The 13,652-nt window shown below is 42.8% G+C and overlaps 1 protein-coding gene and 1 long non-coding RNA gene across 2 annotated transcripts in view; one reads left to right on the top strand and one right to left on the bottom strand.

Moving 5' to 3' along the window:
• Positions 1-10,499, bottom strand: part of PSMD11 (proteasome 26S subunit, non-ATPase 11) — a 29,541-nt gene extending 19,042 nt beyond the window's left edge. Inside the window, exons 1-3 of the mRNA XM_060647783.3 lie at positions 10,354-10,499; positions 7,929-8,030; positions 1,831-1,955 (exon numbers count right to left, since the gene is read on the bottom strand). Of these exons, the coding sequence (XP_060503766.1) occupies positions 1,831-1,955; positions 7,929-8,030; positions 10,354-10,444 (318 nt within the window). The 5' untranslated portion in view covers positions 10,445-10,499. The remainder of the gene's footprint in view (positions 1-1,830; positions 1,956-7,928; positions 8,031-10,353) is intronic.
• On the top strand, positions 2,941-6,210 carry LOC132688593 (uncharacterized). The gene is made up of 3 exons (XR_009614609.3): positions 2,941-3,023; positions 4,821-4,892; positions 5,977-6,210. It is a non-coding gene; the product is annotated as an uncharacterized LOC132688593 (long non-coding RNA).
• Positions 10,500-13,652: the final 3,153 nt, after the last annotated feature.

Genomic DNA, 13,652 nt, shown 5'->3' with positions numbered 1-13,652 from the left:
CACATGATAAGGCCAGTAAATCCCACTAGCCAATTACAGGACAGTGCTAAATTATGATTTAATAGACTTCCACAAAGGAGTAGGAAGACTGAAGATTAAACAAATGCAGCTCTACCCATGGAGTTAACTCTATGCTCTGTGAAGGGACAAATTCCAGAGACGTCGGTGTATAAAGGAGCAGCTTCGATAATTAATTTTTCCTGCCTAAAAAGTTCCAAGTAACACACATCAATCTGTTTCACACTAATGTTTCTTGGTCAGCCCATTATAAGGCACCCTATTTCAAACAAAAGACGGTGTCACTTTTTCATGAGAACAAAGTATGATAAAAAAAATTTTTTGAAAGTTGAGTTAGATTAGAGTAACACCCCTTTAAAATCACTTTTTTTTAAGTCATTCATAAAAATAGTTCTAATGCTTTGGTTCAAAAGGCAGCCATCTAAATATTATCTATTTTTGGGGTGTCTGGGTGGCTCAATTGGTTGGGCATCTGACTTCAGCTCAGGTCATGATCTCACAGTTCGTGGGTTCGAGCCCCATGTTGGGCTCTCTGCTGTCAGCACAGAGCCTGCTTGGGATCCTCTGTCCCCCTCTGTGCCCCTCCCAGCTCACACGTACACACGCTCTCTCACTCAAAAATAAGTAAACATTTGGAATAAATAAACAAATGCATAAATATTTTTGACCTACCATCATGAAACATAGTTCTGCCACAAATTTGAAGACTTCTCTACAAATGGATTTTCTACAAATAAATTTGGTATATGGTATTTAAACTAGGTTTCAAAGAATCGTTAAGATTAGAGAGCAGATTTTACAAAAGACCTGATTTCAAAGTGGGATCCATATGTCCTAGATTTCTGAAATTCATTATTTACTCAATGTTTACTGTGCCCTTTCATACCTTTTACGTGTATAGCCACAGAGATTACAGCAAACAATGAGACATATAACCAACCAGCAATTCCTACCCCTGTCCTTACATATCTGACATTTTATATATTTATTGTCTGCCTTCCTCATTAAAATATAAGCCTCATGAGAGCAGTGACTGTGTTTTTACAAATGTATCCCCAGTACTGAAACAGTGCGTGGTACACAGCAGGCACTCAGTGACTACTAAGCAATGTGTCTATAGGAAAGACAACAACTGTATTCTTCCTACAAACAGATTTAAGCAACCACAATATACTGTTTGAATCTGCTGCTTTTTACAGAGTAAGTTTTAACTTTGGTGGTGTCTCCTCCTGAAGTGCAGAAATACAGCTATCTTTAAAAGTTCAGAAGAGGCTCACTGATTCCAAACAGGCACTGATTCCAAAGAGGCATTCTTCAATACAGGTCTGGTCTGAACTTGCAGACAACACGTACAGGTACAGGTACACCAGAGTCACTTCCGCACACACAAGACACAAACACATGGATGCTCACCCCTCAATAAAGGCATATATGCGGTACAAAACACGCCAGGAAGGGATGCCACAAGACTTAGTGCTCACAAGGAGCTTTGTGACACAGAATGAAAGGTACCACAGACACAGAAAACATTACAAAGGTGTGGCAATACAATACCTCAAAGACAAGAATCAGTTTGTAACCCTGATGTAATGAGGATTCCAGGGACCACTGACAATCTCCACTTACAAAGCAAAGCATGGAACAGACCCAAAGTATCAAATGCCCTGTAACAAAGAGAAACTGACATGATAAGTCCTGAGCTGTCCTCCCAGCTGTCCCTTCCACATTAGCACCACAGTGCAGGCAGGCATTTCTTTCACTGAAACAGATTTTTTTCCATACGGTCTGCCTTCTGCCATTAAAGCAGCTTACCTCCTGCCCTGTAGCTGCTTCCATATCAAGAAACAGATCAAGAAGAGATCGGACCAGACGAGCTGCCTTAGCCTTGCTGATGGAATTCAAGAAGGGTCGCACATACTTCAGGAGTCCTCCAAGCTCTGCGTGGAAGGTAATTCAGAAAAGAAAAAGTAAACATCAATATTAGAGACAAAATACCCATTAAAATAATGATCCAAGCTCATAAAATCCATCTAAATGAAGCATAGTAGGAACATAAAGCATTCTTAGCAGGTAACAGAGTAGCAAAAATGAGTCAACAACATATACCAAATATGTATTCCGTTCCATACTCAGCTCCTGGATTACTATGAGGGCCCTGGGAAAAACTCACGGCTCTAGGCCTCCTTTACCCATCTTAATGAGAGATAAAAAGCAAAGCCCTCAGTCTCAGAACACAGTTTTCTAGAACGTGAAATATGCTGTGCTTCTGACACCTGAGGCGAAAATCACTCCCTCATAGCCAACAAATCTGATCAGGTTACAGGAGGGGTGTTTTGTTGTTGTTGTTGTTGAATTTCCAAGTCCACCGTGGCAGCTCCCCCTTAAACAGATGAAGATTTTCAATTCCAGGTTTCCTCCTCCTCCCTTTTCAAAGTTCTCCCCAGGTTAGACTTTTAGCAATATCCCTTCCCTGGCACTCTTCTGAATAAACTTTTCACAGAAAAGTTAGGATGTATTCCCCTTAAAGATATACTATCCATTAAAGATATATTTAAAATTCCTCATTAATCTGCAAAGCTTAAGTCTTAAACTATGACCAAAACAGGTGTCCACCACAGAAGTTTTTCTCCTTATAGGAAAAGAAGGTGGAACCGTAATTTTAAGGGAGCATCTTTGACCAAACTATGACCAAAACAGGGGTCCACCACAGAAGTCTTTCTCCTCTTATACAGGAAAAGAAGGTGGAACAGTAATTTTAAGGGAACATCTTTAGAAACAAGAGTAAAAATTGTAGAATATTTCAACTCAATAACTAAGAAAGTATTTGGAATGTAGGTTAAAATTACTTTAGTGCCACCGCCTCTTTAATATTCTTCAATTGTGGACTCACCCTCCTGAGGATTCTAATTCAGGGCAAGCAAACCTCACCCTCCCGAGAATGCTAATTCAGGGTCCTGAAATCCTCATCTGCCTGAACAGTAACAGGATGCATGGGGCTGCGTCAGGTACAAAAGGAACTTTATACATAGAAAAGTTCATCTTTCTCTTCACTCTCCAGTACTGACCTTTGATTTCACTAAGGTTTTTCCCATTCTGCCACTCCATTCATCCCTGCATAGACTATACATGCTTCTGCTCTCATGTCTCACTCCTGCTGCATTCCCATGTAGAATTTCTCCCCCACCTTCTTGACCTATGTAAACCTTACATATCCTTTTAGGTCCAGCTAAAGTCCTGCTGAGTCTTCCATGACAACTCCAGACCACACTGATTTCTCCCTCTCAAATTCTTTTTACATTTATACAAATCTTAATTATATGCTCATAGCTTTAAAAAAAACTTCCTTTAGTATTTATTTTTGAGAGACAGAGTCCGAGCGCAAGCAGGAGAGGGGCAGAGAGAGAAGGAGACACAGAATCTGAAGCAGGCTCCAGCCTGAGCCGTCAGCACAGAGCCTGATGCGGGGCTCGAACCCACGAACTGTGAGATCATGACCTGAGTTGAAGTCAGACGCTTAACTGACTGAGTCACCCAGGCGCCCTCACAATCATAGCTTTTTAAAAGTAGTCTAGTACAGGAGCACCTGGGTGGCTCAGTCGGTTGGGCATCCGACTCTTGGTTTCGGCTCAGGTCATGATCTCACAGTTAGTGGGCTCAAGCCCCGCATCGGGCTCTGTGCTCAGAGCTCGAAGCCTGCTTGGGATTCTCTCTCTCCCTCTCTCTGCCCTTCCCCGACTCACTCTCTCTCAAAATAAATAAATAAACTTAAAAAATTTTTTAATAAATAAATAAAAGTAGTCTAGTACGATGCCCCTTCTCCCACAGTATTTCCTACTATGACAGAACAATTCTGAATAATCTCTAATGACAGGAATTGTTCAGAAAGTAGACTATTTGGATGTTGGTCAAACTAAATTGTTCCTTTATTTAAAACACAAGTCTGTACCCTCTTTCCACATGGCTTCAAATCTCTGAAGATAACTACCATTTATATCTCTCTAACTTTCCCTTTCTCCAAGCTAACCATCTTTAGCTATTTCAACTCTTCCCCCAATGTCCTGGTTTCTAGATTCCTTGTCACTGAATAAACTCTAGTTTGCAAACATACCACTTGTGGTAACCCAGAACTGAAAACAACTCTCCAGGTAGGATCTGACCAGTAAGGCCATGGCCTAATTCTCTTGATCTCACCACCACATCTAACACAAGGTAGCCTACTTCCTTTTTCCTAATAGCATTTTTTGTTTAGACCGAGTCCATTAAGGTCTTTTTTGCAATGACAGGTAATTCCCCATCTCCCTGTTTTGATAAATACTTTTAAGTATGTATCTTTATACTTACCACACTGAATTTAATCTTGCTGGCTTTGGCAATAACTCTGAATCTTAATCCTGTCCTCTACTGTACTGAGTCATCTACAAAAACAAGCAGGCCTTCTGAAATGGCTTTAGCCATAATGCCAGATGCTGACCAGAAAAATAAGGACAGATCCCTAGGACATGATGCTAGAGACTTCCCTTGAGGTTGACAAATGATTTTCATACCCTTTACCTATCATTAATATTATGGAAAATGTTCAAATACCTTGCTTACATCAGATATGTAATCTGTATCATTCCTCTAACCCAGAAATGGGCAAACTTTTTCTGTGAAGGGCCAGATAGTAAATATTTTCAGCTTTTTGGGCTATGTGGTCTCACTGGCGGGTACTCGATTCAGCCACTGTAGTGCAAAAGCCATCAGACAATATGTAAACAAGTGGGTGTAGCTGTGTTCCAACAAAACTTTATTTACAAAAACAGCTGGCAAGCCCCTGCCTATGGAGCTCTGCAAATCTACTGGTCTGATAAGGCTAACCAGAGAAGAGAATGGAGGTGAGTTTGGAATAATCCTTTCTTAATAAACCCACTGTCTTAAGTGATTAAAACCTACTTATCAAATAATCTGTCCCAGATATTAATGATTACCAGTTTAAAGTGTCTAGAAATTATTCTTCTCATTATCTTCATGCAAAGAGAAATAATATTTGCCCATCCTCAGTTTTCTTAATACTTCTTCATCCTCCATGACTTTTCTCAGAATAATAGTGGCTCTATAAATATATCTGCTAGAACTACGCTTTTGATATTAAAAGACAAAAATTGTCAGAGCCTAGAGACTTGAACTTATTTAAAGAGACTATCTGCTCTCTCTTCTCTCACCTAACTTGGCTTTAATTCTCTTTCTGATATCTTCTTTCTCTTTTTGAAAATCATTTTCCTTCCTGGAAAAGGCTGAAGTGAAACATGCACTAAGCAGCCTGCCTTCCCTCTAGCACCTGCTAGCATTACAGTAGTTGCTCTAAGCGCTGAGTGTTACTCTTCTTACCCTAACCAGAAAACAAACGACCTCTTCGTTGCCAAAGACTCAGCAATTTTTTTTTTATTCCCACAGAATCTACTGACTTTTTCCTCCTATTTATTTATATTTATATGACCAGAATTTCCTTTTTAGAACCTCACAGAATTCAACATAATCCTTTTAGAATCTCAGGCTATGATATCTGCAGATCCTGACCCTGGCCATCATGTCTGATGGTGCTCAGCACCACTTTCAACTACTATCATGCATCCAACCTTGCCTAATTCACTAATTCCCAAATGACTGCTGTAGGTCAGGGACCTTATCTTACATTTTTTTAATGGAGTACTTAGCACAGTGCTAGCTGTATATTAAATGCATAATAAAACAAAACTGTAGGTTGGGAATAGACATCTCTTCTCAGGGAACCAAAAATCAAAGGAAACAATATAAACCTATCAATTATGAATAGCAGTTAGGTACATGAATGTAGGCCCAGCCACTTCCTTAGAGTTTCTATTGTATATACCTGTACTCATCAAACTCTTAGAAAACAATGATAAATAACTTGGAAAAGTTTCTGAAAGTCCTTATGATTCACCTGTTAAATTCCAACAGGTTGAGCTATACACTTCTAAAGTTCTCAGGTACTGAGTCACCAAAAGGAGAAGGGCAAGGAATAAGAAGATAAAATGAATAAATAAATAAAATTATAAACTAATTCAAGCAGAAATAAATAAATAAATAAAATTCAAACAGAATAGTTAATATTTTGGGATAAATTTTTGAAGTGTTGACTACACTACATGCTACTTGTAATTATCCGTGCTACTGGAGGAAAACAAACATTTGGATATTTCAACGACCGAAAAACCTTAAATCACTTTATCTGACTTTCCACCTCTTTCAAGAAAATTACCTTATTAATTATATTGTGTATGGACTAATTATCAAAACTATTATGCAACACCAAGCTCATATTAACTGACAGTCCAAAGAAATCCATATGAAATATGTTAAATAGGAGGGAGATCAGTCTAAAAAAAACAAAAACAAAAACAAAAAAAAACACAGGGGCACCTGGCTGGCTCAGTCAGAAGAGCATGCAACTCTTGATCTTGGGGTCATGAGTTCAAGTCCCATGTTGGATGTAGAGATTACTAAAAAAAAAAATAAATAAACCTCAAAAATAAGTAAATGAATAATAAATAAATAAATTTTCTAAATGGAGGGAAAAAAACCAGTACCAACCATTGATAATCCATAAATGATTAACTACAGAAAGCAATAACCATTATACCATAAGACTATGAGCTCTGAAGTGGGACTAACTGATTCAGATCCTGGCTCTCCCACATACTAAATAAGTGACTGGGTAAGTTATTTAACTTTTCTGTGTTCAGTTTCCTTAGGTGTAAAATGGACAATTGTATCTACATTATCAAGTTGTTTTGAGGATGCAATAAACTAAATCATTTTTGTGCTTAAAAATGCAACTAGTTGATAGTAAGCATTTAAAAACTGTTTTTATCATAAATATTTTTAATGATATTTTAAATAAGATACAAAACCCATTTAAACACATCCTCCCAATTGCATACATCCTTACTCAACTTTCTATTGCCTAAGCTTAATAATAAGTTAGTTATCCTTAACTGCGAAAAATCTTAGTTCTCAAGTTCAAGAAGTTTTGCTAACTTACACCTCCTGGGGAATATTATTTCGGGGAAAGTAATCCAGGAGGTCACTTACCAGAGCTTAATCCACTGCAATTAAATAAGATCTAAATTCACTTTAAAGTTGACAAAAAATCACCCGTTTTAAGCTTAAGCAGCCTTCTCTCTCAACCCTATTACCACTTTACTGGTCAAAGACCCTTCCTGGTCTCTTATTCCAAGGTCACACACACCCATCATCAGAATAGCATCTGAAGCCTACAAAGTCAGTGGTTCAATTACAATTAGAATGTTTGGGCAATGACATGCACAGAGTCCCAGGTAACAGTGGAGAAATCTCGGGAAGGCTCTTTTCATTTGTTGTCTTACTTACTCTGTATCAGGAAAAAAGGACTCACTCTCTCTCTCACTCTCCCCCCCCCCAAAGAAATTCATACCTCTCTCGCTTGCTCTCCCTCCCTCTCGCTCTCCCTCTCTCTCTCTCTCTCTTCGACTCACTTGGATGCAAAGTCCCTAGTCATTTTCAAGACAAGGGCCCAAGTCGCTATGCATCTTAAGTGTAACAGAGCTGAAATCACTGAAGACTGCTGCTACTCGTGCTGCTGCCCTTATGTAAGGGAACACAGTGAAAATTCCAGCCAGAAGCAAATCAGAGACCACCATATCCCAGCAGGGCCAGGAGCTTCCCTCACCCGCAGAACAAAACTGTTCCACGGAAGAACAGAGTTTAAAGTTCACCCAGCTTCCTCCTGAAGAACCGAAGCTCAACAAGTTGACAATAAAATGACTACCAATAAACTGTGTGGATGCATTCCTAGGATCCTTTACAGAAACTTGAAAAACCTCACCCAACATTTCAGGTAAAAGAGAAAGCAAGCCATTTGCAGCACTTACCTGCAGCTTGTCCAGTCTTCGCCAAGAGAGACCCGAGTTCCAGGATACTCTGCTCTTTGACCTGCACTGCCTCCTCATCATTCTCCTGAATGTCACGCTTCACTAGGAGAGGAAAATGCAAACCTTCTTAAAATTCTGACAAAAAATGAAGACTGAGGGAAATTTCACCCTCACAAGACCAATTACAAACACTGTCACCAAAAGACAAGTTCTAGATAGCTAAAAACAAACAAACGCACAAACTCTAAAAGTGAAATCACGTGGGATACGTCCCATGTAAATCATAAGAATAGATTTCTCTCTGACTTTAAATGTGCCTTTTCATTCTATCAATTAGAATTTCCCTTACCCACCTACACTGAAATCTCCATTGCAGTCACTTGGTTAAAGCAAAATTCAAACAAGTTCTTCTTATTTGTGGTGGTAAGCCCCATGCTGGGCACTATGTTACTGAAAATATTAAACATACGTATACGTTTACCTGCCGCAAACTAAAATCAAATGACCAAGTTACTGATGAGTAAAAAGCCAAAAGTCTTTCAATAAACTTTAAACCTGTGTAAAGCCTCACTGATGGGTGTGCTAGGGATAAGCAGTTCTAGGAAGCCATTCAGGAAGAACAACCCAATCAAAGCTCCAGTGTGATCCTTAGGAAGGACTGGTGCTTTATAATGGATGCAGGACCTGTTAAAACAACTTTGTTCTATCTGTCCCACTTTCAGCTGTTAATAACTACTCTACCACTCACACTGAACAACCTCTCCGAGTTTGCGGTGATAATTTTAGCGATCATCACTAGTTATCACTTCTCTTACAAAGCATCATGACTTGACAAAAACCAAGATTTTGATACTCCATGATGGAGTCTGGAAAAAGTACGGCTGTAACCATCATGACTCAAGCTTGCTCTAACAGGGAGGCTTTCAGGCAACTCTCTCCTAGTAGAGTGGAAATCACAAAATGTTCCAACTACAATTTTTACTAATAGTTTCACATTATAAAAGACAAAATATTAGGCACTAAGCACACATACAAAAATAAAATCCATACTTCTCACATTAGTGTGTACTCACAGAATAAAAATACATGTGTGACTGAGATGACTCAGTTCTGTAACTATAATAACTTAATTCAAGATCAGAACTTCAAAACGAAAACCTTTCATTTACCAATACGATCCATCCACAGATGCATCTTAACCCCCCACCTCCTCTCCGAGCCTCCAATAACCCCAAAGACAAAGACATCAAGATCCTGTCATTGTCTTTTCTCCCCTGCAAGTCAGGAATATCAAAATACAACAGACTAGGAAGTCAACACGAAAGCCAACATCCTGGAGGTCCCACATACACGTGCATTCTTACACTACTTGTTGATCCAATTCGAATCTTCTCAAGCTACATTAAAAAGATCACATTACTACATGTGCAGTGAAGAGCAAGCCCATGCCCTAACCGAACCCTTTACGACTGAACATTAAAAGCCTTCTGTCTCACAAATTTCTGTTCACACCTGAATCCCGATAGAAACCTGTCATAAGGGACTGGCTGGAGCTCCCATTTCAGTTTTCCTGTTGGGCGCAAAGCTAAGGCAATCATACTACAATGTACCGAAAAGTGTCTTTAATTTCTTCCGGCCGTGTGCAGCCGGCCGGTTCCCCGAACTCCGCGGCTGACAACTAACTCCCCGAACTCACTTCCCACCTTCTACAAGGGAGACCAGGACGATTAGTCACCTCCTCGAGTCGGACGGTCCCATCTCGCTCTTACACCCTACACGGGGGCAAAGGAACGTCTCGGGCACCTCTTCAAACCAAATGCCAATTGTCAGTGTGTGTCCCCTCGGTATTTTCCACATTCAGAGAGAGGTCTCCCTTTAGTGGAGCCTTCCGATGGGAGGCTGGGGAGAGGTAGCAGCTCCCAGCGTCCCGAGGAAGAAAACTCCAAGAGCAAAGCGAGCGCTCGCGCTGCCACCCGGAGCGGGCTGTGCTGATAACAACGGCGGGAAACCCTGTCTACAGCGGGTTTCGCCAAGGCCCTTCAACTCGAGGCTCTTAGTCCTGCTCGCGACAAGCCCGCCGGCCGGCACTGCTCCCGGTCCCGGGCCAGCCCGCATGGGCCAGAGCCGGGGCAAGGCTGGGGAGTGGTGGGGGCCCCGGCTCGGCCCACCCTCCCACTCCACGCTGAGCCCACCGTGAGTCAGCAGCCGGCGAGGGAACGCCGGGGCTGCCTCGGGGCTTCCCACCCGGGTGGGACCCAGGGGGCTCCAGGGAGCTGCGAGCGGCCTGTGCCCCCGGCCCGGCCCCCCTCACACACAGTGAGTCAGCAGCACCAGAGCCGGATAGCCCGGCCCCGCTCCGCCGCCGCCGACCCGCACAGGCCGAGCTGAGCCGGCAGGGTCAGGGAGGGGGCGCGGCGACCTTTACCGATGGAGTGGAGAATGTCGATGGAGGCCTCCCGGTCGGTGCTGAGTAGAGACTGGGCTCTCTGGAACTCCACCACCGCCGCCGCCGCCATCTTACCGCTTTCACACCGTCCCCGGCCGCGGCCGCCGACGCCGGAAACACACTCCCGGAAAGCCCGCCCTCGCCTCCCTCTTCTCTCATGGCCCCTCCCCCCTCCCGTTCCCAGAGCACCACGGGAGTTGTAGTCTCTCCGCCGGGCGGGGCCTGAGGAGTGAGGGTGAGCACTGGGGCGCCTTGGCTGGTGGGCGGCAAACTCCCCAGCACCGCCTAGCGGTCAGCCCGCGGGCGAAAGAGGCGGTGCCTAAGAACTGGAGCCGGAGGCTAGTCTCCACCCACCCCAAAAGAGGCCTCTTAGCGGCGACTCCCTTAGCTCGCCCTTGAGAGGAGTTTTTGAACCCTCGCCTAGGTATTCGTGGAGAGCCGTTTGGCTTCCTTTGTAGCTTCCACGTTTAACCACATATTCAGGGCAATGAAAGATCTTATATAGTGCTCGCAATGTGGCAAAGAATAGCACCATTCAAAGGCGTTCAAGTGTCTAACGACATTTGTCACACACACACACACACACACACACACGCACGCGCACACACTTTCCAGGCTAGGATCCTGTAGAATCATAGCCAGCCTGTGATTAAACCCACCAGTGCCGGGGAGAACTGATGTTGGAAAGTGAAATCTCATCTTTGCCCCATTCAATCAATAAATCCCTCTTGGGAGTCACACCAAAGTCTAACGGCTACCTGGACTCCTCGGCTCAGAAAAGAAAAAAACTGGAGTTTTCTCTCTAATATCTCCAGTGCCTTCAACTAAAATCAGAGATATCTGAAAGGCTGTCAAGTGGCCGGAGAAAAGACCTTCTATGTGACCACTGAAGGGAGAGCCTAAGGGAAGGGCTAAAAATATAACAGAGGCAGTTCAATATGAAGAATATTTTTCTCTGAGTGAAGACAATCCAAAAAAAAAATATGTTGTCCCCTAAAGGGACCTGTAAAGGGAATCAACATTGCTCTCCTCTCTGACTGGGTTAGGCAATTTATGTATCTTCTTTTATCCTCCCAACAATGTTCTGAAAGAAGATACTATTTACACATCTTTCCTAGATGAGGAACTGGGTTTAAAATGATTTGGTGAAATTAATATGGTAACTGACAGAGCTGAGATCTGAAAGTTAGGAAATGGGCTCCTACTTCCTGGATGTATCCAGATGAAAACTGGATAACATCTCATCAAGTTGTAAACAGGATTGATGGCATTGGTGGGGAAACAGATTAAATGGCTTCTAGATTTCTCCAAACTCTGAGATGCCATGAATCTCAGTATAAAACTGAGACTTGCTTTGCTTAAAAAAGGCATTCCTCCCTCCTCAATTTGGCATGGATGCTAATGAGTTATAAAATTCCAAAGCAGAGAACAAGTCATAAATATCTTCACCTTCTAAAGAAGACCTACCTGTTCATCCCCAAAGACTTACTAAAAACTGACTAGACCAGTTCTAAAACCTCCACTTCCAGCCTCCATCAGGGAGAGAGAAAAATTCAAAAGGAATCCATTAGAAGAAATCATGAAAGAGGATGAAACGTTCACCTCACTATAAAGAGGAAGCACTACAAAAGACTGGTGGTGTTTGCCAGATCTTTCTCCCAAGCTGGTGAGTCCTGCTGACTACAGGAACTTAGAAAGCCATCTCTGTGCAACCACCATTGTGAGAGCTTTGAGGTGAACCAGACCTGTCTGTCCAGGAGATTGGGGCCTTCATGCACATTCATGAAGGCGGTTACCCACTTTTGGCCTGCATAATTTTGAATTAGGGAAGGGGGCCGATACATTCCACAGTGGGACAAGGAGAAAGAGCAGCAATGCGGGAGCCTCCCCTACCTGTGTTTGGCATGGACAAGTGGCCAACTCAAATAAGAGGCTGGAAGAGTGGACATCAAAAAGTTATAACTGGGGTGCCTGGGTGGCTCAGTCGGTTGAGCGTCCAACTTCGACTCAGGTCATGGTCTTGCAGTTCGTGAGTTCGGGCCCTGCACCGGGTTCTGTACTAACAAACAGCTCAGAGCCTGGAGCCTCCTTCGGAGTCTGTATCTCTCTCTCTCTCTCTCTCTCTCTCTCCCCCCCCCTCTCCTGCTCATGCTCTGCCTCTCTCTGTCTCTCAAAAATAAATGTTAAAAAAAAAAAAAAAAGAGGGATCTTAAGTTCCACAGGTATGGCCTCCAAGGAAGCCTTAAATGCTGCCAACAAGAGAATCAGCACCTGGATGCCTGTCTCTGATGGCATTAGTCATGTGACAGACTTTATTTACTTTCCTTTCCTTCCCACTTCTCTGCCCTCCCCAAACCCATACACCCCACCCCTAATGCCAGAGGAGACCCAGACACAGCAGAGTGAGAGAGGGAAGAGAAAGAAAAGAGGAAAAGTATAAGCTAAACACAAATTTCCCACTGAGAGTCAGAGGGGGGAGAAGCTTTAAATTATAGGTTCGCAGCAAAACAGAGCAGAAAGCAAAGACAGTCTGGACTTTTTTTTGAGAGAGAGAGAAAGAATGCATGAGCACACATGAGCAAGGGAGGGACAGAGAGGGAAAGAGAGAATCTTAAGTGGGCTCCACGCCCACTTCAAACCTTCTCTGCATGCATCTGATAGTCTGAACCTTGGGAGGGTCTGGTTACCATCCCCCTCACTGGGGGCCACAAAGTGTTGCATAATCTGACCGCTATTTTTCTGACTTCACCCCTTACTCTGTTCAGTTGACTCCTTTTGTTTGTTTCTTTCTTTTTCTTTTCTTTTTTTTTTTTTTCCTCAAACATGCCAAATTCTTCCCCACCTTGAAGCCTTTACATTCTCTCCCTGGGTTTCAACTCAGAGATGGTTTCTGCCAACAGGCCTTCTGTGTCATCCCATTAAAAGTAATCTCCTCTACCTCCAGCCTAGTAACCATCATATCGCTTGGTTTATTTCCTTCCTAGGACTTAACACAGTCTTCAATTTTACTATCTCACTTGTCTAAAACTCACTGCCCTCCACAAGGTTTTAGGGACCTTGTCAATCTCATCCACAGTTACAGTCCCCAGCTCCCACATAGTGGCTTACACACATGGCAAACCCTCAATAAATATTTGTCAGATGAGTGCTAGAATCTGTCCTGCCATAAACTTCTGCTGCCCTAAATGTCTATATCCTGCACTATGTGACTGTTTAGGCATTGCTATTCAGATTGCAGTAGGGGTGAAAGGACTGTCACGATCAGCCATGACCTAGGG

This window comes from Panthera onca, chromosome E1, assembly GCF_046562875.1.
Source record: "Panthera onca isolate mPanOnc1 chromosome E1, mPanOnc1 haplotype 2, whole genome shotgun sequence".
Taxonomy (NCBI): Eukaryota; Metazoa; Chordata; class Mammalia; order Carnivora; family Felidae; genus Panthera; species Panthera onca.
This window is presented reverse-complemented; position numbering and strand designations above follow the sequence as displayed.